The 26,989-nt window shown below is 36.5% G+C and overlaps 1 protein-coding gene across 2 annotated transcripts in view; it reads left to right on the top strand.

The window, feature by feature from the left end:
• DIAPH3 (diaphanous related formin 3) overlaps positions 1-26,989 on the top strand; it is a 512,673-nt gene that overhangs the window by 263,675 nt on the left and 222,009 nt on the right. For both annotated transcript variants that reach the window (XM_046028127.1, XM_046028128.1), the window contains one exon: positions 12,297-12,536. In XM_046028127.1, coding sequence (XP_045884083.1) covers positions 12,297-12,536 — 240 coding nt within the window. The remainder of the gene's footprint in view (positions 1-12,296; positions 12,537-26,989) is intronic.

The raw sequence follows: 26,989 nt of genomic DNA, 5'->3' as shown, positions 1-26,989 counted from the left end.
AGCCTAAAGCATTTTGTAGTTATAAGCAAAAAGGTCTCTTATGATTCATCACTTTGCAAACAACATTGTTTTAAGGTTGCTTTTTTAGATCCAAGTATCATCTAGTGCCTGGGAAACATTTTCTGTATTCTGCAAATCTCATTACATATAGGTTTCCATAGTCTCTTCTGAGACTGCTTTGGAAACATAATGGAAGGGGGGAAGCTGGACTCAAGGAACTAAGTCACTGTGGAGCCAGGCGGTTGCATCACACTTGTGACTTAAGATGTAATTGTGGCTGTTGGCTGCTTTGTGTCTCATTTGTGAGGCCTTCTGTAAGGGTCTTAAAGTGCATTTTTAATAAAATTGTGTAAATACTGTAATATTTTACTCAGTGGGCTGTCCCCACTAACACGAAGGTGAAAATTTGGTGGAAGTGTATTATATACATACTATTCACATAGACTTTAAGTATCTCCCTATAAATTGTTTATTTTGTTAGAAAGAAAAAGTATAGTCACTTTACATAGGAAGAACTGGTGAACATCACTTTAACCAGTGTGTGTGTGTGTGTGTGTGTGTGTATAAGATGGAGAGAGAGTGTATGAGAAAGCAGTAAGACAGCACAGAACTAGCTGAACTAGCTGCTTAATTTGGATAAAGTTTTTTTTGTGGTCTTCTTAAAACAAATTATAAGTTTTTAAAATTCCATTTAAAGTAACATAAAAACTTAGGAATAAGTTAACAAAAGCTGTGTAAACCACTAGCAAAGATAAAACCGAGCAAAATATGCAAGTCATCTATTATAAGGCAGTAGGCAACCAGTAGAGGAAAAATTGCAAGCCTCTAGAGAGCAAACTAATCTTAACTTCATGAATGCCCAGCTCTTGGCCTAGTGAAAATTTATAGTTAGCAGCAGAGAGAGCTGGAGTTGAAATAGAAGTTGTGTTTTTCTCTAAGCAAAAGAGGCAGAGATCAGAATATATAGCAGTAGAAACAGCTGAAATCTTCCGGGCATTGAATGGGGTGGGATTGTGCAGAAGGGAACTCCGGTTGTCCTTGTGCAGATCTCCATGGAGTCTGCACCTGGATCCTGGGCTGTTCCTATGCTGAACAAGATTTGTTACACTGCACCTGAAACAGGTTGTGAGTGGAGCAGAGATCCTAGAGGTCCAGCATTACTGGGAAGCTTGGATTTCTGGCTCTGCCAAAATAAAAAGGTAGTCTTAGTACCTCATTTACTTACTTGGCATTTACTCAACCTGGAAAGGTTGTACTTTAGGAATGAGCACCACACCCTAAAGAAGTAACTACTCTAGACCACCTTAAGGAAACCTATAATCCAGCCTTGCAGACTCCTCTGGGAAGAAGATTGGGCAGTCATCCGACCAAGTTAGAGGAGTTAGGGCAACTCATTTACTTCCACCAGCTACACTAACAATGTACAACTCAGGCGTGTACAACTTACGGTGATCACCCAGTGATTTGCCTGCTAAAACAAGAATGAACATTCTTTGACTGACTTTTTTGCTTAGCATAATATAAGTCAGAGAAAGATAAATACCATATGAACAAAACAGATGAACATAGGGGAAGGGAAGGGAAAATAAAGAGAAAAACAGGGAGATAAACCATAAGAGACTTTTAACTGTAGGAAACTAAGGGTAGCTATTGGGGAGGTGGGTGGGAGGAGTGGCGTAACTGGGTGATGGGCATTAAGGAAGGCACTTGATGTAATGAGCCCTGGATATTATATGCAACTGATGAATCACTAAATTCTACCTCTGAAACTAATAGTATACTATATGTTAATTAATCGGCATTTAAATTAAAAAAAATTTAAAAAGAATGAATATTCTTTAAAGGAATATTATAATTCAAAGTTATTGTAATATTATAATATTAAATAGTAAAGAAAAATAAAATGGGATTTATCATCAAAAGAAAAAAATCAAACCAGACCTACAATGGCCCAGATTTGGAATTTCACATGCAAAGCCTTTACTGTGGGTATTATGAATATGTTCAAAGAACTAAAGGAAATTATCTTCTAGGAATTAAAAAACAACAACATCATGGTTTTAATTGAGAAATCTCTGCAGGGAAATGAAAACTATAAAAATTTACCATATGGAAATTCTCAAACTGGAGTTTAATAACTGAATTGAAATATTTAATGAGTACATTTAATGGTATATTGGAAAGGGCAGAAGAGTCAGTGAATTTGAAGATAGCTCTATAGAGTTTATTTTATCTTAAGAGCGTAGGCCAAAATAATTTGTGTAAAAAGGTGAACAAAACCTTAGGTATTGTTGGGTATATATCAATCATTCCAAAACACTATAATTGGCATCCCCTAAGGAGAAGACAGTAAGATTGTGGCTGCCAAAATATTTGAAAATATAATGACCAAGAAATTCCAAATTGAGTGGGAAATAGAAAATTCAAGTTCAAGAATCCCAGCATACTCCAACGAGGACAATGTAAAGAAAAAGTCACCTTGGCACATCCTAGTCAAACTGCTTAAAGCCAGAAATGAAGAAAAAATCATGAAACTAACTTGTTGCAGATTGTTGGGGTGAGGATTGGTGGGGGAGACACATTGCTTATGGGAAAAGGAGAGATTTTTGCTGACTGCAGAAATAATGGAAAGCGGAAGTCAACAGAAGGATGTAAGGTGTTGAAATAATTAAAAAAAGAAAAACATGTAAACTCAAATTTTTCTCTTTAATAGATACCCTTCCCCAAACAGGGTAAAATAAAGACTTTTTTAGTGAACTGAAAGGGTTTGTGGCTGGCAGATCTGTCCTACAAGGAATGCTAAAGATTGTACTTCAAACCAAGGGGAAATGATACAGGATGGAAACTCAGATCCTCAAGAAGAAATGAAGAGTGCCTGAAATAGTAAATAAATTGTTTTCCCTTCTTCTATATTACTTGAAAGAGAACTGATAATTAAAAAAAAAAACAAAACACTGCAGGATAGGACTTATAATGTACATAGACTTAAAAAATATATGAAGTGATTATGCTGAATGAAATAAGTCAAGCAGAGAGAGTCAAGTATCACATGGTTTCACTTATTTGTGGAGCATAACAAATGACATGGAGGACTTTGGGAGATGGAGAGGAGAGGGAGTTGAGGGAAATTGGAAGGGGAGGCGAACCATAAGAGACTATGGACTCTGAAAAACAACCTGAGGGTTTTGAAGGGGGGGGTGGGAGGTTGGGGGAACCAGGTGGTGGGTAATAGGGAGGGCACGTTTTGCATGGAGCACTGGGTGTTGTGCAAAAACAATGAATACTGTTACGCTGAAAAAATAAATAAAATATATGATGGTAATAGCACAAACGATGGGGGCTCAACAAATGGAATTATGCCGTTAAGACATTACATGCTGAAATGAATCAGGTGGTGTGAAATGGAGGAAGGCTGGGGCAGGAAAAGGAAAACATGTACAGATGCAATGTGAACATCATAGTAATGCTACGTGGACTGTTACAGAAGGATGTATCAGTAACGTAAGGATGCATTTTGTTAGTCCTAGAGCAATGAGAAAAAATAAAAGAGTCAGAACTCAGACTCCAGTAGAAGAAGTAAATTGGAATACTAAAAATTGCTTGATTACATCTCTCTCATCTTTTCCCCTGCTTTTGTAGTTGAGAAGAGGGGACAAATGGAAAATGGCAACAATAAGAAAAATAGCCTACCTGTGGCTAGTTCAGAGAAGGTATACTTCAAGGCAAAACCTATTATAAGAAGTAGTGATATTACACAATGAAAGAAAGAGTAATTTACTAGTAATAATCATCTTAAATATATAAGCTCCTAATAACAGCATCAAAATTCATCAAGCACGAACTGGCTGAATTAAATGGAGAAATAGATAATTCCCTAGTCTTAGCCTGTAATGTCTCTTTTTCAGTAAATTCTAGAAAAAATATAAACTCCCCCGTCCCCCCCAAAAAAGTAAATATATAGAAAATCAAGACAGTTCTATCAACTCTCTTGTTGTAGTGTTTGTGGGCCTTCCTCAGAACAACTGCATAATATGCATTCCTTTGAAATAGACATGGAACGTTCACCAAAGTAGACCATTTGGGAATGTAGAATATATCTCGGTAATTTTCAGAAGATTGAAATCTTGCTGAGTAGGTTTTCTGTTAAAATTTCACTGGACAATAATAATGGAAAATCTCTGAAAACTGCATAATGTGGTTTTTAATTACTTGTGGGTCAAAGAAAAAGTCATTTTGAACTGATTGCAAACACTGAAAAACAAAACCAAATTTTCAAATTACAGATAACAAAGAGAATTAGTCTTGAACATATATGCAAAAATTAACAAAGTATTTTTGTATCAAATATTTCAGTGCATGAAGAGTATGTCATGATCAAGTGGTACAAGGTTGACTTAACATTTAAAAATTAATGTAGTTAACCATTACCAGAAAAAAGGGAGAAAAATCACATTATCTAAGTAGATGCAAAATGAGAAGTATTCAGAATTTGAATTTGTGATAAATAAAAATTCTTAGCAACTAGAAATAGGAACTCCTTCAACTTGATAACGGACATCCACGGAAAACCTGTAACTCTCCTCATAACTGATGGTGAAAGCTTAAATGCTTTGTCATTTATGATTGGAATTCAGGCAAGGCTATCCTTACACTTCTATTCAGCATTATAATACATGTTTTAACCTGTATAGTAAGAAAAGAAAAAGAAATTAAGGGCTTGTGCATTGGAAATGAGGAAGTAAACCACTTTTATGTGACTAATTATTGTAAATCCCTTACAAATTCACATAAGCAAACTTGGTTGAAGTAACCAGTGCATTTAGTAAGATCACAGAATATTCAGATATCTGAATAAGTTGTATTTTCCTCTATAAGCCATGATATACTAGAAAGCAAAATAAAAATAGTACTATTTACTTTAACTCCAAAACTTAAAATACTTAATGAAAAAAAAATTCACTAAAACCTGCTAATTTTCTACATCAAAATCCATAAGACACTGCTGAGAGAAATTAAAGAAATTGTAAATGAGATATTTACCAGGCCTATAAAGTGGAAGCCTCAGTATTAGTAAGATTCCATTTTTCTCTCAAATGATCTTACATTTCTAATATATGATACACATTCCCAATCAAAATCCCAGCAGGTTTTGTTAAAGTAATTGACAGGAAGTTAGTTACATAAAATTTGTATGGCATGCAAAGGACCTAGAAGAGTTAAAAATCAGTTTTGAAAAAAGAACATACTTGGAAGACATAGACTACTGATGAGATATCAAGGCAGTAACATTATGGCTTAAAAATACACAAACTTTTTCTAGAAAGTTTAGAAATAAACCCACGAAGATACTATTATCAACTGATTTTCAACAGAGACTTCATGGCTAATGAGTGGGGAAAGGAACTTTTTTGCATCTAACTGTACTGCAGTGCTTGGATATCTTGCGAATTGAAATGAATCCCAAGTCTTGCATCATATTACACAGGATAATTAATGAGGAATGTAGTATAGACCTAACATGCAAAGATAAAATATCAAACAGGTTTCAAGTGGTAGAAACTACTTAGCGAAACAGTTTAACAGTTTCTTATAAAGCATACATTTATACTGTTCTTTAGATACTTAATAGAAATGACAAGATTCATACAAGTATATTCATAAGGTCCTGTATTAGTTTCCATGGGCCTCAATAACAAATGCCCACAACTGTGATGGCTTAAAGCAACAAATTTATTCTCTCACATTTCTGGAGACCAAAAATCCTAAATCGAGGTGTTGGCAGGTTGGTTCCTTCTGGAGGCTTTGAGGATGAATCTGTTCCCTGCCTGTCTTCTCACTTGTGGTAGCTTCTCCCAGTCACGACTCTGTGTTTCCTAGCTGGTAGGATGACTCCAATCTCTGCCTCCTCCCTTGCATCGCTTTCTCCTGTGTGTTTCTCCCCCCACCCTTTTTTTAAATTAAAATGACATCAGTTACTTAATTTAGAGCTCACCCTAAATCCAGCATGATTTCATGTGGAGATCCCTAATCACATCAGCAAAGACCTTCTTTCCAAATAAATTGACAGGTACCTGGGGTTAGAACTTGACACACCATTTTTCCAGTCCTTGTTTAACCCAACCCTATGTCGCCTCAGACTAGAAAACAAGAGTCCCCCAACATGGTATATGTCTGGTATATTTTTAAAATGAAATCTTGCTCATTAATAAAAACGAATAAAGTACCTGATCACAGTACATGTATATGAATCTCAAAATCGTTTTGTTCAGTGAGAGAAGCCAGACATGAAAAGTGTTTACTGAAAGTTTTATTAAAATAAATTTCAAGAAGAGGCGAAACTAAGTTATTGTGATAGAAATCAAAACATTGGTTTCCTGCAGTAGGGTGGGAATTGTCTGGAAGCAGACATGAATGAATTTAAGACACCAGAATGGTTCTGGGTTTTATGCCAGCTTTTTAATTCATCAGATATGAAACTTCTGTGTTAAGAGTATTTGCTAAGACTGCCAATTTAAATAAGAAGTCTCTCGCTCTCTAGCTTTCCCACTTACAGATCCTGAGCATCTCCAGAACTCATTTGGACCTCCTATGAAATCCTTAGTGGTCCAGAATTGATAAATACTTGTAAATAAAGATAAAGCAATATCTGATGACTATAACCAATGTTCTATTTCTTGACTAGCTAGAGGAATATACATTTTATCCTTTTAATAATTTTTGTATAATTCTTGGCTTTGCTTCTATGAAAAAATATAAAAAAATGTACCATATGTACATTGCTGTTCTGTAGTTTTTAAAAAATAATTTTAGCTTCAGAGCTTTAGTATCATAAGGGCACATTTATTTAAAATTTTTTTTTATTTTGAGCATGACCCAAGCATAAGGTGCTATTTAAATAGCTATGTTTTTGATACATTTCTTTCTTTTTTTTTTTTTTTAAGATTTCATTTATCTTGAGAGCATGAGTGAGTAAGCGGGGCGAGGGGCAGAGGGAGAGAATCTCAACCAGACTCCCCGCTGAGTGTGGAGGCCAATGTGGGGCTCGATCCCAAGACCCTGAGATCCTGAGCTGAGCCCTAATCAGGAGGGATGCTCAACCAACTGACCCACCCACAGACCCCTTTTGATGCATTTCTTGACATGAAATGAACTGCCCCCCCCCCCCCCCCCGCCAGGATTCTGGAAGTCTTGAAAATAGTGGCCAACTAATAGTAAAGGGTAGCTATTTTTTATGTGGTTTAGCAAGAAATCAAGTTAAAACCTTTTTTCTAAGTGGCTTAATTCTCTTAATAGATTCACATTTCTTAGAGGTCGCTTTCCTCTCAGCCCTTCGTCATTTTCTTTAGTCTTGGACAACGAAGCATTTGTTTTTTCACGTCCTCCTTGCTTATTGCACCTCTCCCACAGAGAACGGAAGAATTAGCTAATAAGGAAGTATGAGTGGAGAGTGCAGTGTGAGGGGCTAACAAACACGAATCTGGAAAATACTCAAAATTCAGCACAACAGGAGGTAGTCGGGAAAGGAAAGGAGTCTGAAGTAGTAACAGGCAATGCTCACAGCAGGGTCATCTCCATAGTGTTTTGTCTAATAACTACTGTGGCGCAATTAAAGTCCATCGTACTCCTGGAAAAGCATAGGAGTAGGTTGAGTATCAGATTGTTTTTAAGTTGTGATTATTAATTTCCACACTGTGATGCCCTGAGTGGCACGCACACGTGATTGGCGGCAAGTTAGCTTGAGGGCTGTATCCTACTGGCATGTGACCTCAAAGGAGTCCTTGAACCTTCATGAAATCCTGTTGTGTTATTCCTGATACGTGCACAAAACATATGAAGTAAAGGTTTAAGTCCGTTAATACTGGAGTAAGTGGCTTTTCAATCAGTTGGTTACTTACAGGGTTAGCCAAATGAATGGTTAAAATAGTTTTAAAACAGACTTAGGGAAGAACAACAAGGATACAGAGCACATACTGAAATTTCTTTTGAGGGGAGTCTATGGAAGTCTGCAGGCAAGAAGGTGGGGGGGGGTGGCCCAGCAAGTTTTTTTGTTTGTTTTGTTTTTTAAGATTTTGTTTATTTGTTATTTGTTTGGCAGAGAGACAGCACAAGTAGGCAGAGGGGCAGGCGGAGGGAGAGGGAGAAGCAGACTCCCTGCTGAGCAGGGAGTCAGAGGCAGGACTCAATCCCAGGACCCTGGGATCATGACCTGAGCCAAAGCGGACTGAGCCACCCAGTGATATTCAGAAACCAGATTATTCAGAACTTGCCCCAGTGAGTTCTGAATAATCTGGTTTCTGAATATCGCTTATCTATTTTTTAGTATATGTGCTGCCGAAGCGAGCACTGAATATCGCTTATCTATAAAACAAAGAGAATCAGATATGGTATTAGACATAATTGGTATAAAAATGTTTAATTCTATTTTTTCCTCAATAAAACAATGGATGATGAGGGAAAAACATAATCATAATGAGATGATAGAAGAGGACATCTTCCTGGGGACTATTACTACTTTTTAACCGTTTTTTAAAAATTTAACAGATTTATTTATTTGACAAAGAAATCACAAGTAGGCAGAGAGGCAGACAGAGAAAGAGACAGGGAAGTAGGCTCCCCACTGAGCAGAGAGCCAGATGCGGGCCTCCAGGACCCTGAGATCATGACCTGAGCAGAAGGCAGAGGCTTAACCCACTAAGTCACCCAGGCGCCCTCTACTTTTTACCCTTTAAGACAGATGGAAGGACTCAGATGATCTAAAGGCGGCAGTCCTGATTTAGGTGACTCTCAGCGCTGAGTGGGCTCCCAAGTCAGTACCTGTTGGTTCATTTTTCTCCAAAGGTCTTTCATTTCATCTCTTCTCCGACAACACTCATGTTGCCAATAAACACAAGTATGACTGTAATGGTTACCCATGGTGTTCCAGATATCGCTTGAGGTTTGATTTTCACCAGTCACTGTTTGAAAGGTATTCTCATTGCAGCACGGGCCATCTATGGTCAAGCGGTGGGGAGATTGCGGGAATCCTGCCCCCTGCTTTCAAACAACAGTGAAATCAAAGTATTTTTGCTTTCACTTTTACGTCTTTAGATTGATCTTCAGATTACAATCCATCGATTTGGTGATGCAAGTTTATCTTACTAAGACTCTGTAACAATAAATTGAAAGGCTACCTCTGTGAAAGCGGAATTCTAATTTCTTCAAGCATTCTAATTATTAGCTATCTTATAGTTTAACTTCTATAACTCTTCTCCTCCTCCTTCTCCTCCTCCTTTTTAGTGACTTTCTGTTACCACTGAGAGGGAAATGGAGTGCTCCATTTCTGCATCCAGCCTAGCCTGTGGCAAACAAATGAGAGGTTCTTAGCAAGCCAACAGAAAGCAAATCCTGTGTTGAAGGATCACAGATCACATAAAGTGACAAAGAAACATCATTCTGGAATTAAAAAAAATTCTTTTCTAATTTTTAACCCTTTTTCTTTGATCCACTGTGACAAAAGACTTTGGTTTGGTTAATGACAAAGAGAACCCTGTGATTATCCTAGATCTTAAGATTTAGAGCTTAGAGTGTTAGCGTTCTTTCCCAGTTTGGTTTGGTTTTTAAATAACAGGGACAACCAAGTGTCCTGGAGGATTAGAGTAGGCTATTTTAATAGAGGACTCAGGACCTTAACAAGCTTCAGGTGATCTCTCAGGTTCTTTTCCAACTCAGTGATTTTTTTTCACTAAAATAAGTTCATTTCCTATGTGTCAAAATGTGGGGTTTTTTTTTGAAATTTGGAAGGAAAAACAATATGTAAAGGATGTCTAATTTTAAAAGATGTTGCTCCAAGATGTGTTTTGCAGGATTCCTTTCCTGACTTTGCTTGGTCAGGCTTTTTCATGAACTCGTAGCATTTTGTTCTGCATTACATCATACACTTACTCTATCTTTTCAAGGTACCTGTCCCCAGTGCCAGGTAGACTCATTACTCATACAAATCTAGGTTATATTTTTCTAGGAAAATTAATTACTTTATACTGGCTACATCTGGTTAGCTTGTCAGCAGGAAAGTTTCAACATATTTTGGGTCAGTATAATATAAGCATTTAAGCAGAGTTTTTTCTCTTTGGGCATAAAGTAGTACATTAATATAGGTTAAAAGTAATATGTTTTGTAATACTGATATTTTCCTGAGATACCTCGCATGTTTACTGCAAAGTAACGAAGTGTCATGAATGAGGAAACAGGTTGAAAACATGCCTTGGGCACACCATATACCTTTTGAATGACCATACTATGTGTATTCAGGTGATTACTCCTCTCTCTTAACTATTCTAAAGTATCTATTAAATGTAATAGAACATTATACAGAATTGGCCCAATATAATATGAATGCCATTTGCAATGTTTAATTATAAAAACGTAGGAAATTTAGCCCTTTTGGGAACATTTAAGAACCATGAAGCGACTTGATGAGAAGTAATCACTGCTGAACTCTACTTCATGTGCTGGACCTAGAAGTCCAAACAGAAGGATTCATGCCCATTCGCAATTGGTATTCTAATAGGGCTTCATTTTATCTTTCTAATATTTTATATTTATTTTATGGAGCCATTATTTTTGCCTTTTTTTTTTTTTGAGTCTTATTTGAGCTTACAATTTTCCTACTTTATTGTTGAAGAAAAAAAGTTTCCTCTAGACAGGCAAACTTGAGATATTTTTTAGAGCTCTTTGTAGAAGGAGTCATTAACTACATTAGTCGAACTCTTAGGATCTTGGCTGTATACACTTAAATGTTTAATCTGTCAGGTGGCTGGGGAGAACACTAAATGTGACTTAGCTCTTTCTATTATTTACTAAGACACTTTTCAGTCACTGTATGGATTTGGTCCATGAGACAATGTTCTCTCAGAGCTATGAACAGAGAGAAAACCCCTAATGTCCAGTTGTGGTTAGGCAGGGCTGCTGGGCTGTACTGTTTAAACAGCTAACCAGGGTCTGGAATAGCCTTTTGAATCTAATAAATTCAGGCCTTTGTCTGGTCGACTCAATTTTAAATAAGTCATTATATTATGAGCAGATAGTTTTGTGCCTCCGGAACAGAAATCCTATAAGCTTTGTGTGACATTGTCCTTTAACCTTTTCCTTTAGGGTCTGTGACTGACAGAACTCGTCCTTATTTTAACCCTCTGGTGTTCTGTCACTTTTTTTTCCCCCTGACCTTGCCTCTCACTGCTTTTGATATTTATAATAGTTGTTGAAATTCAATAGTTTTACTGTTAATGCCTCATAAAGGTGTTTTAAGTCTAAATCCCTAGTATATTTGCCCAAGGAATGCATAGCTTAAATGCCTTTTGTCTCCAGCCTTCAGTTAAATGGCTCTTCTCCCCCCCTTGTGATAGAACACTGGGGAGGAAGCTCAGGCAAGAACTTGCTGACCCTCTAGCCTCTTTGTTCTTTTTGTAGTCTTCAACCCCCCACATTCACAAGGGAACCCTGAATCCTGAACAGGGTTCACGTGGCATGGGATGGTTCTGTGGCTCCGCGAGGCTTCTGTCTCCGCTACGCCCATGTTCCCTAACACGGACCCTGCTCATTTAGTGTGTGTCAGGAGTCATTCTACTTGTCTGTGTTTCTCAGGAAAGTCAATTTAGTACAAATTGGGACCTATTTACTTTCCCTCCATCTAACACATACTGTTAGTCAGCAGGGCTTCTGAGGACAGCGGTTGCTATTTGAAGAAAACAAACCCACTTTGGATCTTTCTGAATGCTTTAAACATGACCCCACATTTTCAATATCGAACAAAAATTAATGGAAGGGTCAGGGGTGGGAGGTTGGGGGAACAGGTGGTGGGTGATGGGGAGGGCACGTTTTGCATGGAGCACTGGGTGTTGTGCAAAAAGAATGAATACTGTTACGCTGAAAAAAAAAATAAAAATAAAAATATAATCTGTTAAAAAAAAAATTAATGGTAGACCTGCTTTGTAATTTGTTGCCTCTGTACCCTGTTACCGTTTGAAAATTCGATTTCTGTAAAGAAATTATATGCACTCGATTACTTGACCATTGTCATCGAATTAAAGCTTTCTTTCCACTGGGCATCTAAATTGCGAATTTTTCTTCTCTGAGGAATGACTCTTGATTGCTCACAAAACACAAGCAGGGCTCTTCTCTCTCCCTGCTATCAGTTTGAAGGGACATATTGCTTCCTCGGCACTGTCATACCAATAAATCATCCCAGATTACTCGCAGTCATACAGTACTAAAGTATACCATGCATTTTAAAGGAAATCTGCTATTTTCTTTTCAATCAGATGAGCAATGTGAAGAGACTGCGGCCACGGCTCAGTGCTATTCTCTTTAAGCTGCAGTTTGAAGAGCAGGTGAACAACATCAAACCTGACATCATGGCTGTCAGTACTGCCTGCGAGGAGATAAAGCAGAGCAGAAGCTTCAGCAAGTTGCTGGAACTTGTGTTGCTGATGGGAAACTACATGAACGCTGGCTCCCGGAATGCTCAAACCTTCGGATTTAACCTTAGCTCTCTCTGTAAAGTGAGTTTGTTTTTTAAAAACACATATTTGCCTGAACACTTCTTCTGAAATGTCAGCCTTGATTACATTGTTTAAATATTTTTAGTTTGAAGTACTCGTTATCAGGAATTTGAACGAAACCATGAACCCAAACCCAGAGTGAACTGAGCTAATTTACTTAACCTTGGAGCTAAATCCAAATATTAATTTTCTCTGATCTGCAAATTCAGTGGAAGGATTTTGTTTAATAACAGAATTATGTTGTAAACCCAGGCTTTCCAAACTAATGAAATGGAACATCAAAATATTATTAAATCTAATATTCAATTCAGGTAGCTGCAAATGATGGTATAGATATATTGGGAATTGCTTAGGGTTGCCACTACATTTTTTTTACCTTTAGGATTTAAATATTTCGTTGTTTTTTTGTTTTTGTTTTTGTTTTGGCAAGCTGACTAAAGGCAGAAAAGAATGAGACTGCTTTATATAAGTGGAAAATCATTAGGAATAAACATGCCTCAGGAGTCATTGATGATTTTGAAATGTTTCTATCTAAATATAATTTTAAAGGATGTGAAAATCAAGGAAGTTTAGAGATTTGTTTTTTTTTTTTTTTGTTTTGTTTTGTTTTTTCTTCTGGGTTCTTCCACAGGTTAAATGTCCTTATGGCAAATATATTCACTGTTTTATGTAACAGGAGCTCTTTCCTCAGAAGCGGGCTATAGTAATAGCACTTTATTGATCTGCTTACAACAAATTCTTCTCTGTTACACATCACAAGAAAAGCTTTCTTTTGTTCTTGACCTGCTAACATCTATACTACCTGATTAAGGAATTTGATGACTGGTTTTCCCCACTGTCCAGAAGTTCACTTCACGCAACTTCACTTGTATGAAAGACCTACATTAGTATGCATCTGTTTCCAAACTGAAATCCGAAGAGGATTTCCGTTTTTACGAAATGGCGATTGCTTCTCTGCTTTACACTATTTGGCATATGGAGGATTTCATGGGAACGCTCCACTTTTGGGTAGCGGGGGAGACCTGTGTTGCTATTTATTATCACTTAGGGAAGGTGAGATGCAAATCCAGTTTTAGCTCTGGGTTTGCTTGAATAGTTGATCTCTCAGTGCTTTCTTGACTTTCCTTATACAGTTTTCCTGACCTATGCCTCCTGTTGGTATAACAGCTCGTGAGCTAGCTTCACTCCATCTCCACCTTTTTATTTTCCTCTCATTTTCTGAGCCTGATATATTCCATTAAGATCCCTAGCATGGGGGCTGCAATTCATAATCCATGTATTGAAGACTTCGCACATGTACGGAGTGCTTGCTTATTCCTGTGCCAAACGCTTCACCTCATCATCTCATTGAGTGGATATAATTATTTATGTGGCATACATGGAACCCCTGTTTTCACATGTAAACCATTATGATAAAAATTTTTACGAGAGCTGTATCCAAAAAGTTATGGCAACAGAATTGAGAGAGAGGCTAGCTTGGTTAAGGGAGGACAGCTAACCATTCAGAGAGGAATAGGAATTTGAGCTGGATCTGGAAGTATGAGTGGATGTTCCTGAGAAGGAAACTAATGTCTAGGCGATAGACATTAGTTGGCATGAAGGGTCATATCATGGCATATGTGAGTTCACCAAGGGATCAGAAGCTTAGGTGGGCGAGGCATAGGGAAAATGGAAATGAAGTAGTATATTGTTCTAGATTAAAAATCATCTCCAGTGGCACACCTGATGGTAAAGATTAATGGAGACATGTTCTTTACTTCATATGATATTCTCAGAGATGTCCCGTAGCAACCTAATTCTAATAGCAGTACGGAAGAAAGTTGAGCTACTCTGTCCAGTCCTGGTACCATGAGCCACATGGGGCTGTTTACATATAAATTAATTAAAATTTAAATAAAATGAGGGAATACCTCAGTCACCCTTTCCACGTTTCAGGTGAATAAGTGTCCATATGTGTTGGCAGTGTAAATAGAGCACATTTCCATCACGGTAGAATATTCTCCTGGACCACACTGGCCTAGAGGGTTATAGTTGGGAGAGACTTGGTGACTGGCTGATGTTTAGCGAGTGACTGAGGAACTAAAACTGAAAAGATAGATGGGGAGGATGATGGAAGCTGCCTTCATTATTTAACAAGTATTATAAAACGGTGTGTTTCATATTATTAAATGGTGTGTTTCTATTATTAAACAGTGACTATATGTCGAGACAGTGGAATTACAAGCTTTGGTAGTGACAAAAGGGTTTGGGGTAGGATGGGAGACAGGGTGAAGGGGAGTGACACAGTTAAGGAGCATCTAGGGAACTTATGAGAATATGGTGATAATGAACTTGGAGGTGGAAGGGCGAGGAGGCAAACACAACTGCCAGATTCAGGCTTTTCCTGAGCAGGGAAGCAAAGGTAGACGAGATGAAAAGCAAGGTCAGGGAGACATTTACACCAGCATATCAACTGGAGTCTGTTTCTTTTTTTCTTTTTTTTTTTTTTAAGATTTTATTTGACAGACGGAGATCACAAATAGGCAGAGAAGCAGGCAGAGAGAGAGGGGGAAGCAGGCTCCCCGCTGAGCAGAGAGCCAGATGCAGGACTGGATCCCAGGACCCTGGGATCATGACCTGAGTCGAAGGCAGAAGCTTTAACCCACTGAGCCACTCAGGCGCCCTGGAGTTTGTTTCTTAGTGTTAAGTGTCTGTTCGTCTTGAGAGCTTGCATCTCAGAACTCCAGCCGACTTACAAAAAGTTGACCATATGACCTCCCTCATACTTTCCTTGCAGAGGAGCTGTTGACAAGAAATGAGGTCTGATTGTTGAGGTAGGGTAGCCTAATACAGTGCCTGGTGCATAGTAAATATCTGAGTGAATGACAGTGTGATAGACAAAATGGACACAAATTTGTCCCTCTTAGTTATGTAGTTGAAAGTAGACGTCCTCTCATACCACTATACAGTGGCTGATGCATAGTAATTTACAAGTGCAATGCATGTTGCTATTATTTTACTATAGTTAATCTGTAAACCAGTTAATCTGTCTCCAGATTAAGAGCCTGCTGTATTTTCAGGCAATGATACTAGATACTTTGATCATCCGTATTAGAAGCCTTCTATTGTGCAAGAAACAAAATAAATACCACAACTTTATATTTTTTATTAGCCTACATGTCAAGTTGAAAGCATATATTGAACAAGATGATATCTCATCATGTTTGTTATCAGAAGAAGCAGCTTGATCTCTGACTATTGTGATTGAATTTTCACACTGAATATAAAGCATTTGGTTTGACGATAAGTCCCCATAAAAGGAATTCCATATTTATTTGACAGTAGAAAGACAGGGTAATGTTTTAATCTGTTAAAACATGCTGGGTAATTATATGACATCTAGTATTCTATATTCAAAATCTTTAGTTTTAAATACCCTTTATAAATTTAGCTCTAGAATGAAAAGCATAGAAAATTCATATTAGGATGTTAACTTTACATAGTTTAGAAATAATTACATGAATAGTGAAATCTATATACATTATAGTTTAGTTTGGGGAGCTATAGTACATCTTTGCATACATTTATAATTGAGATAACTAAATACAATAACTGAGTTCAGAGGGTAAGTTTTGTGAGCTTTTTTTATCCTAAATATTTCATGCGGTCTATGATAAATAAACATAAAAGTAAAGTATGAGATATAAGAGAAACACAAGTGAGAATCTGTTAGGATATAGGTGTTTAGGTTTGAGACTCAGTGAAGTGCAAACATGGTAATGAAACTTTACATGAGCTAAAGATGAGTTTTCTTTCATTAACCAAACCTGAACTTCACAAGAAAATTTGCATGTGTATTGTTATAAAAGAAAAATACGATATTGAGCCGCAGTCTTCAAAACAGGAAACGAAAGAATCAGTTATATTAGGATCTTTCTTTTAGAATTATCTCTCGTCCCCCCCCCCTTTCCTTTCCCTACATGTTTGGACCAGAGCCTCTTAGGGCCTGACACTCCAAGAGAACCCTCATGGTAAGATACAAATGTACTTTTCAGTTGCATAATGCTATTCCTAATTGAAGTAAAATGGTATAAGTACCTTGCTTTCTGATGGCTTGGCTACTTAAAAGGATAAACCTTAGAATATATAAAAGAATGAACGGACTTCTTTTCATCCATAAAGTCCTCCCAAGATATTGTTATACTTTAGATAAGAATTGGATAATATGCAATTGGAAATTATATTCTTTTTTCAGTACCTGCTATTGATTAAATGGAAACCCATATCCTTAGAAATTCAGTCAGTAAATGGTAGGTGATCACCTGACCAAAGTGCCCACCTAGAAAAAATGTGTGTGTGATTTGTGTTGAAGTTAATTTTCTTAGACCTGTTGTTAGGGCAAAGATCCTTTTTTTTTTTTTTTCCTTCTTCAGGTAGATCGGTATTCTAGCAAAAGAGTGAGTTGACACAATCATCAAAGTTTAACACCATACTAAAGTATATGAGAGTGTTTTAACTTATAAATTTAAAAAGCAGATGTTATCAGTCTATACACAATAGATATAACATGTGTTTAATATTTCCTAATGTCTAATGATAGGTAATTTCAGAGTAACAAAGTATGCTCATCAACACAACTGGATGATGTAGCCATAAAATGTAGCTCTTTGTTCTGACTAATTAAATAAACTATATCAGGATATAGATATAAATTTTGGAAGAGTTTAAAAATTGTAATGACTTGTCAGTGTTTATGCTGGGTTTTTTGAAATTAATGATTCCATTATACACGTAACAGTATTAATCACTTTGTAAGAAACTTTTCATTCTATTTGGCGGTAGAACATGCAGTGAGTTCATCTCAAAGATGAAGTCATCAAAGGATATATAGTAATGAGAGTGTGGAGGGGTTAGAAGTTAGGTATTAAAAGGGTAGGCAGCAGGAGACAAGATTTGGTTTTGTCTCCTCTCTTGATTTTGATTATTTTGTCCATTTAAAAGATTTTTTTTTTTTTTGGTCTGTTCATTGAAGGGCATGAAAATTTTTATCTCATCTCCTGTATATTCCTTTTACAAGCACTAGCTAACCAAAAGTAGAATAAAGCTGCCCAGAGCTGTGACAGAGAAGATTTTTATATTTATTCTTTTTCTTTTTTAAAGATTTATTAATTTATTGTAGACAGAGAGGGCTCAGTGGTGGGGGTGGTGGAAGGAGAAGCAAAGGGAGAGAGGATCCTGAAGCAGCCTCCCTGCTGAGCACAGAGCCCAAATGGGGTGCTATCCCAGGACCCTGAGATCATGACTTGAGCCGAAATCAGGAGCCAACTGCTTTACTGACTGAGCTACCCAGGAACCCCTGGAGAAGATTTTTAAAGGAAAACGAAAACAAAAACTGTTTAATTTCCTTTTTGCTTAGTGCCCCCACAAGCTCCAGTGGGTGATTTCTTGAAATTATGAACAGCTCTTTTTAGAGTATCTTGATTCTCAACCTGGAGTACTCTTTAAGAAGTACTGCTGTGTCAGCTCCGCACTGGATCAATTACTTCAGCATGTATGGATATGGATGTTGATAAGTGGCTTTTTTTTTTTTTTTTTTTTTTAAAGATTTATTTATTTGACAGAGATTACAAGTAGGCAGAGAGGCAGGCAGAGAGAGAGGAGGAAGCAGGCTCCCAGCTAAGCAAAGAGCCCGATGCGGGGCTCGATCCCAGCACCCCGGGATCATGACCTGAGCCGAAGGCAGAGGCTTTAACCCGCTGAGCCACCCAGGCGCCCCGATAAGTGGCTTTTTAAAGGTCCCCCAGGTAATTTTAATGCACAAACTGAGCTGAGAATCACTTTGTCTTCTGCCCTACTTCTTTATCCCAGCTTCTTTATCCCTGATGGGTGGTATGGAACCAGAGAACAAACATACAAAAACAAAACCCAACCAACACAAGAAAAAAAAAGAAAGAAAGAAACAGCTCCTTGTCTTCACTTAAGGATGAGTGGTGAAAATATTTCCAAAAACTGCTGCTTTTTTTTCATGCCAAGCTGAACATTACTCTGAAAGTGAAGAAAAGGAGTGAGTAGAGTGTGACTCTCAGGCACACAGCAGAACTGAAATAAGTTGATGGTCGGCATCCTGAGTTATTTTGCAGGGCTCTGTCTTGTACAGGTAGAGTTTCAGTCATTATTAAAAGCAGGAGACAAATACCTCTTCCTGTCAACTGTTAACAGTCATATGGTAATACTGTGAAGGTTTTGTGAAATTTCGCTTCTCCTATATGGCCTTTTCCTCACTGTATGAAGTTATTTTGAAGAAAGACCTCTGCCAAACAAATCCATTGTTCCATCTGCATTGTGTTTTAGAAGGATTTTAGAAAGATTTTTATTCTTTATCAGATTGGTAAAATCACACCAGTGAATTTTGGCACCCTTTGAAAGTAAAGCAATTTTTGGCCAAAGACTTGCAGATAACAAATGCCATTCTTACTTTACATCCAGCCAATTAAATCACTGAAATACCGACTTCCAAAGCAATGTGAAACTATTTAGGATTCTTAAGCTCTTTGATTCATTCATTAACATAATTAATCTATAGCATTTTCTAAGAAGTATTTGGTTTTGCTAAGTAATAAATTTTATTCACATTACCTTTGTTTTCTTTTAATTGCTATTAAGCATTGTAACTTGAGAATTATTCTTTCACTAGAATTAGAGTGGCTTTACTTGTGAATAGCAAATACACTGTTTGTGTGCTATCATCTCATCATTCTCACAAAAAGCATAGCTAATCTATCAAACTCCCTTTGCCCCCAACACAGAGACTCAGCATTGTCCTTAATACTGTACTTCTAGACAGCTACTATCAGTTAGAGGTAGCACCCAAGATGAATCTTAGCAAGCCTCCCTTTTTAGTCCAGTCTCCTGTTTTTATACATTTAACAATGAAAAATAAAAAAATTGAATAAGATCCTCTATTCCTGGAGGAACTTATTGTTTATCTCTTCTTTGTCAAGGGTCTGCATTGCTCTTATGTTTTTGGGACAGAGGCAAAACGTGCAGCATTATTATCTCTATAGTTATGGTTAAACAGTGGTATTTGTGAACATTTGTTTTTAGGTGGCAGAGGTGGGGGAGTATGATGATAAAATAGGTGTACCAAAGGCAAAGACATTACAAGAAAGGAAAATTATTGGCCCATATCGCTCATAAACAGATAGATGCAGAAATTATCAGCAAAATTTTATAAGCCAAAACCAACAATGTATAAAAAAATTACGTACCACAACCAAGTGAGATTTATGAAGGTGTAGGAGGCTGATTAAACATTTGAAAATCACTTAACAGAATCCATTACGTCCACAGGCTAAATAAGAAAAATAATTTGATCATATTAATATATGTTGAAAAGGCATTTGAGAAAATCCAACATCCATTCATGCAAAAACTCAACAAACTAGAAGTATAGAAGGGGACTTCCTCAGGTTGATGAGGAATATGTACAAAAACTAAAGCTAGCATAATTCTTAATGGTAAGAAACTGAATGTTTTCCCTCTTCAGTTGGGAAAAAGGAAAGGCTGTCCCTGCTCACCATTCTTATTCAACATGGTGTTGGATGTCCTAGCTAATGCAGTAAGACAAGAAAATGAAATAAAAGGTATTTAGATTGAGAAGGAATAAATAGAAGTGTCTTTGTTCATAGGTGAAATGATTGCCTACATAGAAAATTGCCCCGAATTGACCAGAAAGGAAAAAAAACAAACAAAAAACATTTCCTGAAACTAATAAGTGATTATAACAAAATTTCAAGATATGAGATTGACATAAAAAAGCTAATCACTTTCCAAACACCAGCAATGAACAATTGGAACTTGAAAGTAAAAATAATATCATTTATGTTAGTGCAAAAAAGAGTAATACTAAAATATGAACAAAATCTTATGAGAAAAACTATAGAACTTTGATGAAAGAAATAAAAAAAATCTAATAAAGAAATAGATATTCCATGTGAATGGAAAAGAATATTCAATATTGTTAAGATGTTTCTTCTTCGTAACTTGATCTAGAGATTCAATGCAATCCTAATGGAAATCCCAGTGAATTATTTTGTGAATATTGAAACCTGACTCTAACGGTCATATGAATATGTAAAAGACCCAGAATAGCCAACACATCACTGAAGAATAACAGAGTTGGAGGACTGAATTACTAGACTTGAACACTTATAAAGCTGCAGTATTCAGAACATTGTTGTATTGGTTAAAAAAAGTAGATCAATGGAACAGAATAGATAGTTCAGAAATAACTCCACATAAATACAATGAAATCTTTAGCAAAGAAGCAAGATAATTCAGTTAAGAATAATCTTTTGAAGAAGAGGTGGTGGAACCAGTGCACATAAACATGCAAAAAAAAAAAAAAGTGTATCTACATACAGACTTCCAGCCTTTCATAAAATTTAACTAAAAATGGACAGAGGCCTAAATGTAAAATGCAAACTATAGAACTTTTAGAAGAGAAGAGAAAATCTAGGTGACCTCAGGTTTCGCAGTGACTTTTTAGATAGGATACCAAATGCATAATCCTTGAAAGAAAAATATCACTCTGTTGGATTTCATTAAAATTAAAAACTTCTGCTCTGCAAAAAACATTGTTAAGATAGAAGATACACCACAGACTGGGAGGAAATCTTTGCAAAATACCTATCTGATGAAGGACTTGTATCCAAAATATACAAATAACTCTTGAAACTCAACAAGAAAACAAAGGGTCAAAAGATCTGACCAGACACATCACTGAAGATTTACAAATGGCAAATAAATATATGAACAAATAATTAACATCATATGCCAGTAGAAAATTATAAGCTGAAACAATGAGATAACACCACACACATATTAGAATGGCTAAAACTTGAAACACTGGCCAAGACCAAATCCTGGCCAAGATGTAGTATAATAGGAACTCTCATACATTACTGAAGGGTATTAAAATAGTACATCTGTATTGGAAGACTGGCAGGTACCAAGTTAGACATAGATTTTTTTTTTTTTTTAATTATTTTACAGAACACGAGCAGGAGGGACAGATGGAGAGGGAGAGAGACTTTCCAACAGACCCCACCCAAGCACAGAGCCTGATGTGGGGCTTAATCTCTTGACCATGTGATCACAACCTGAGCTGAAATCAAGAATCAGATGCTTAACCAACTTTGCCTGCCAGGTGCTCCATGCTAAACATATATTTAACATAGGATTCAGTGATCACCACTCTTACTTACTCAAAGGAGTTGAAAACCTACACAGAAATGTTTATAGCAGCTTTATTTGTAACTGCTAAACTTTGGGAACAGCCAAGATGTCCTTTAGTAGGTGAATGAATAAACTGTGATGCCTGCATACAACACATTATTATTCAGTAATAAAAATAAATGATCTCCCAAGCCAAGAAAAGACTTGGAGGAACCTTAAATGCTTATTAAGTGAAAGAAGTCCATACAAGAAGACTACATACTGGATGATTTCAACTATATGTATCTTTTTGAAAGAGAGAAAATTATAAAGATTGTAAAAGATTCATGGTTGCCAGCGTTGTTTTGGGGAGGGAAGAAGAAAGAGATGAAAAGTGGAGCACAGTGAATTTGAGGGAGGGATGTATGTGAAACTATTCTGTATGACAGGGTAATGGTAGATATATATTATGCGTGTTTCAAAATCCATACAGCTGTAGAAGGCAGAGTGAACCCTAATGTAAACAGTGGATCTTAAGTTAATGATGATGCATCAATATCAGCAAATCAGGCGTGTACCACACCTAACATAAAACGTCACTAATAAGGGAACTGGTGTGGAGGAGAGGGTATATGGAAACCCTGTTATTTTCTGCTCATTTTTTTCTGTAAAACTGAAACTGCTTAAAAAAAAAAAAAAACCGTGGTGTTTAAAAAAATAAAAAGTAAACCATTTAATTTAAAATTAACGTATTTGTTTCATTTATATTAACTAAAGAACAGTGAGCTGTTTTACATGTCTCATGGAATAAGGGAACTGTATAAACAAACAACATTGAACGATATAGTAGATAATGTAATGAGCTAAAATTTTCACTGCATTGCAAAAATGTTTTTAACGCTGCAGTTTCTGTGCTTACTAAAATCTGAGAGAAGTAAGTTTAAAACATAATTCAGGGAAGGTTGAGGGGATATGGAAGAAATCAGCTTATAATGATAGGAATCCACATTATATAAAGCATTTTCTTGTTTAATAATGTTTCAGCTCTCATCATTTTGAAGTGAACATTACATAATATAGATTATTTTTGTATATGAATATCACAAAGCATTTGTCTAGTAACTTTTTTTTTTACCTAATATCAATTGATCTCCATCTATCTTGAAAATCATTGTGAAAATTTTATTATCAGTATTAATAATTATGGCAGTGACATAGATGATGCTAAGCATCTTATTTTATTTAGATTATGATTTTTATTTCCATTGTAGAGAGAGAACAAATCTTTTTAAAAAATTTAATCAGGATGCTGATTATTTTCTTAATGTGGTTACAGATATCAAAAACATTATTCATTGTATAATTGTGGTTTTCACTAGTGAGTTTTTACTGACATGTTGACATTCCGTCTGAGAAAACTGTGTTAACACATCTATTTTTATATGAATACCTTTAACTTAAATTTAGAGATACTATTTTGTACATACAAATCACTTTATTCTGTATAGGATTTAAGATGGAATATGGTGTTAGTACATATACTTGTTCAGGTCTGTTAAAGGTTAAACAGCTGTCTTTTCATCTAACCGTATTCGTATAATATTGTCAGCACTAATCTACTAGCAATGTTGAAAGACTTGCCGTTTGAGTGATAAGATTCAGGTGGCATTTTATTAAATTTATAGATAAAACAGTAGAAAGAATGTCATGCTCTCAGAACTAGAGATGACCTCAGGGTAAAAGGTGTCAGTTTTAAGAGGCTTTCCAGGCTAGAAGTAGCAGGTTATAGGGCTTCGGTATTTTAAATTGCACTGATGTTCTTTTGTTGTCTTACTACCATTTTTGTCCACTGTGGTTTTGAGAAATTTGTTTCTTTGACACATAATAAACTCAAGATTTTTGTAGAGGAACTGTATTTTGAGGTGGTTATGAACTTTGGATTCACACAGACATGGCCTCAAACCTCTGCTTTACCAGATAGTAGCTTTATGATGTGGAGTATGCTGCATGATTTCTCGGATCTTTTTTATCCTCTTTAATTATGGGTATAATACTAGTTCCTCATAAAGATATTATGTGTTTTAAGCACTAAATACATCTTTTTTTCTTTTTTTGGCTACCCCTGGTCTCAGGATAAGTGCCATAGAAGAGCTGTGGCTATAATAATGTCAGTGGATTAGTGATAGTGGTGTTACTATTGACTATTGTTAATATTTATAATTTATAATTAATTTGATTATTAATATTGATCATTATCAATATTAATGGTATTAATTCCGTTTACAAGTTAGGGTCTTCTAGAATGTTCATGGGGCAACTACAGATTCTCATAATTTTGTCATGCTATTATGTTCAGCAGTGTTTGCCACAGCTAGAGTGTCTGTGCTGTTTCAATACATACTTAGATAATAGAAACATAATACTGAGAGCAGAGTGGCCAATTTTGCAATGTTCAATGATTTGTCATTAGTAAGAGTAAGGGGCCTTTGGATTCTGAGGATCACCCAAAGTTTACTCAGTTTTTATTTTAGGAATCTTCCTTGTGATTAAAACAGTGGGGTATTCTTTAGATGTCATCCAAATTTGTGCTGAATAGCTTAAAAATATTTCAAAATATTGCATTGTAGCTACAAAGGAATTCTACTCCAGAGTGACAACTAGGCCGTGATTTATTACAGGATCTTCTTTTAACATTATTTTGTCTGGAATGAACAGAGCAGTTGAAGAAACTCCATCCATCTTTCTGTTTATTTGACATCCATGCTGCATTAAATGTACCTCAAAGAAACAATATACAAATAAGAATTTCTCCTTAACAGCCATGATTACTCATCAACAAGGTACATCTCTTGGCAATAAAACAAAAGGAAGCCTGTCAAGCAATGTCTGTTAAAATTTAAATAAAGCATATTTTTTAAACCTAAATGAATTTTTAAAGCAAATATTTTAGCTTCATTTTCTTTCCAAGAGTTAGTATTACAAAGTATGCTGAAGTGAACTGTTCTTTCTCTTCAACAAAATTATACCCATCCCCCAAGCTTTCCTTATTCTTCTAGCTCAGTCGCTGATTATGTTTGATATGAGTAATTAGTGGAAATAGAATGTGCCTTTTTTGGTACATGTTTATCAAAAATTGGGAAAAAATTGAACAAGTAGATAAAGACATTGATAAATATTCTGTTGTGCATTCATGCTTTTAGAAGGTGACCTTTTCTCATTCTTTCTTATAAAGAGACTTGTCGGGGGTGGGGAAGGGAGGAATAGAGTAATTGGGGCAGGAAGAATACCTTTATGTACTTTTTCCTGAGAATGTTAGGACCTGAATGAAGATTCTCCACCCTGGAATTTAAAGCCACATAGCAGTTTGTGAATGAGACACCATGTTATCAACAATTGGTTGCCATCTTTGTTTCTTATCTGAACGTCTTCTCATTTATCACGTTTACTTTCTGTTTTATTTATTTGGAAATTTGACTTTTATTTTGTCTTACAGTTAAATACAGATTCTGAAAGGATGGGAGAATTTTGCTTCCATTTACTATTCAGTAGATAAACTTTTTCAATATTAGACTGTTGCCAATACTCTGCTTGCTAACCAGGCGATGTTTTTAGTAAGAGAGCCAGTCCAGCACCCTCCTCCATGAATTACTGTCTAGCTTTGTGATGGTCTCTGAATAACTTGAATCTTTGTTTGACTTGTATATTTAACATTGACTAAATCGATAGATGCAATAAACTATATTATATTCCAGAATTCTTAGTTCTGAATTTTTATTGCTCATGAATAAAGATCAAGATTGATCCAGTTGGTTGTTAGATCATAGGGATTTCTTGATCTATTAATCATAGCGGTTTGCTGGCTATTTAGTTGCATCATATATGGTACTGGAAAGCCCTTTCCAGGCTTTACAAATTATAGAGGTAGATGGTGCTTGGGCTAATCAGCATTCCATACAGGCTTCACATCTAGTTTCAGAGGAAAGAAGCATGGTGAAGAAGGAATGTAATTAGTGGCAGTTGGGAGCTGAGAGTCCATAGAAGGGATGCTATTCCCTGGGCAATCATTGCTGTCATGGGGATGGGGCGATAGAATGGTTCACTATTAGGGTGCTTTAAAAAATAAAACCATTGCTGCTATAAACATTCGGGTACACGTGCCCCTTCGGATCACTATGTTTGTATCTTTAGGGTAAATACCCAGTAGTGCAATTGCTGGGTCATAGGGTAGTTCTATTTTCAACATTTTGAGGAACCTCCATGCTGTTTTCCAGAGTGGTTGCACCAGCTTGCATTCCCACCAACAGTGGAGGAGGGTTCCCCTTTCTCCACATCCTCTCCAGCATCTGTCATTTCCTGACTTGTTCATTTTAGCCATTCTGACTGGTGTGAGGTGATATCTCATTGTGGTTTTGATTTGTATTTCCCTGATGGCGAGTGACGTGGAGCACTTTTTCATGTGTCTGTTGGCCATCTGGATGCCAGACTATGGAAAGAACCTAGATGTCCATCAACAGATGAATGGATCAAGAAGATGTGGTATATATACACAATGGAATACTATGCAGCCATCAAAAGAAATGAAATCTTGCCATTTGCGACGATGTGGATGGAACTAGAGCGTATCATGCTTAGTGAAATAAGTCAATCGGAGAAAGACAACTATCATATGATCTCCCTGATATGAGGACATGGAGAAGCAACATGGGGGGGTAGGAGATAGGAGAAGAATAAATGAAACAAGATGGGATTGGGAGGGAGACAAACCATAAATGACTCTTAATCTCACAAAACAAACTGGGGGTTGCTGCGGGGAGGTGGGATTGGGGGAGGGGGAGCGGGCTATGGACATTGGGGAGGGGAAGCGAACCATAAGAGACTATGGACTCTGAAAAACAACCTGAGGGTTTTGAAGGGTCAGGGGTGGGAGGTTGGGGCAACCTGAGGGTTTTGAAGGGTCAGGGGTGGGAGGTTGGGGGAACAGGTGGTGGGTAATGGAGAGGGCACGTTTTGCATGGAGCACTGGGTGTTGTGCAAAAAGAATGAATACTGTTACGCTGAAAAAATAAATAAAATGAGAAAAAAAAAAAAAAAAAAATAAAACCAAAGGACAGCTTTTATGGCATGTCTGGGTTATACAAAGGAAAATGACTACATTTATGAAAGTTTGCTAGTTTTACTTGCCTTATCCATTAAAGATGATAATGTGAAGGAAATTATGGATTGAAAGGTAGCTTAATCAGACTAGCATTCTCAATGTA

The sequence above is a fragment of the Meles meles genome, chromosome 14, assembly GCF_922984935.1.
Source record: "Meles meles chromosome 14, mMelMel3.1 paternal haplotype, whole genome shotgun sequence".
In the NCBI taxonomy this organism is placed as follows: Eukaryota; Metazoa; Chordata; class Mammalia; order Carnivora; family Mustelidae; genus Meles; species Meles meles.
The sequence above is the reverse complement of the archived record's forward strand: the minus strand, read 5'-3'. Positions and strand labels throughout refer to the sequence as shown.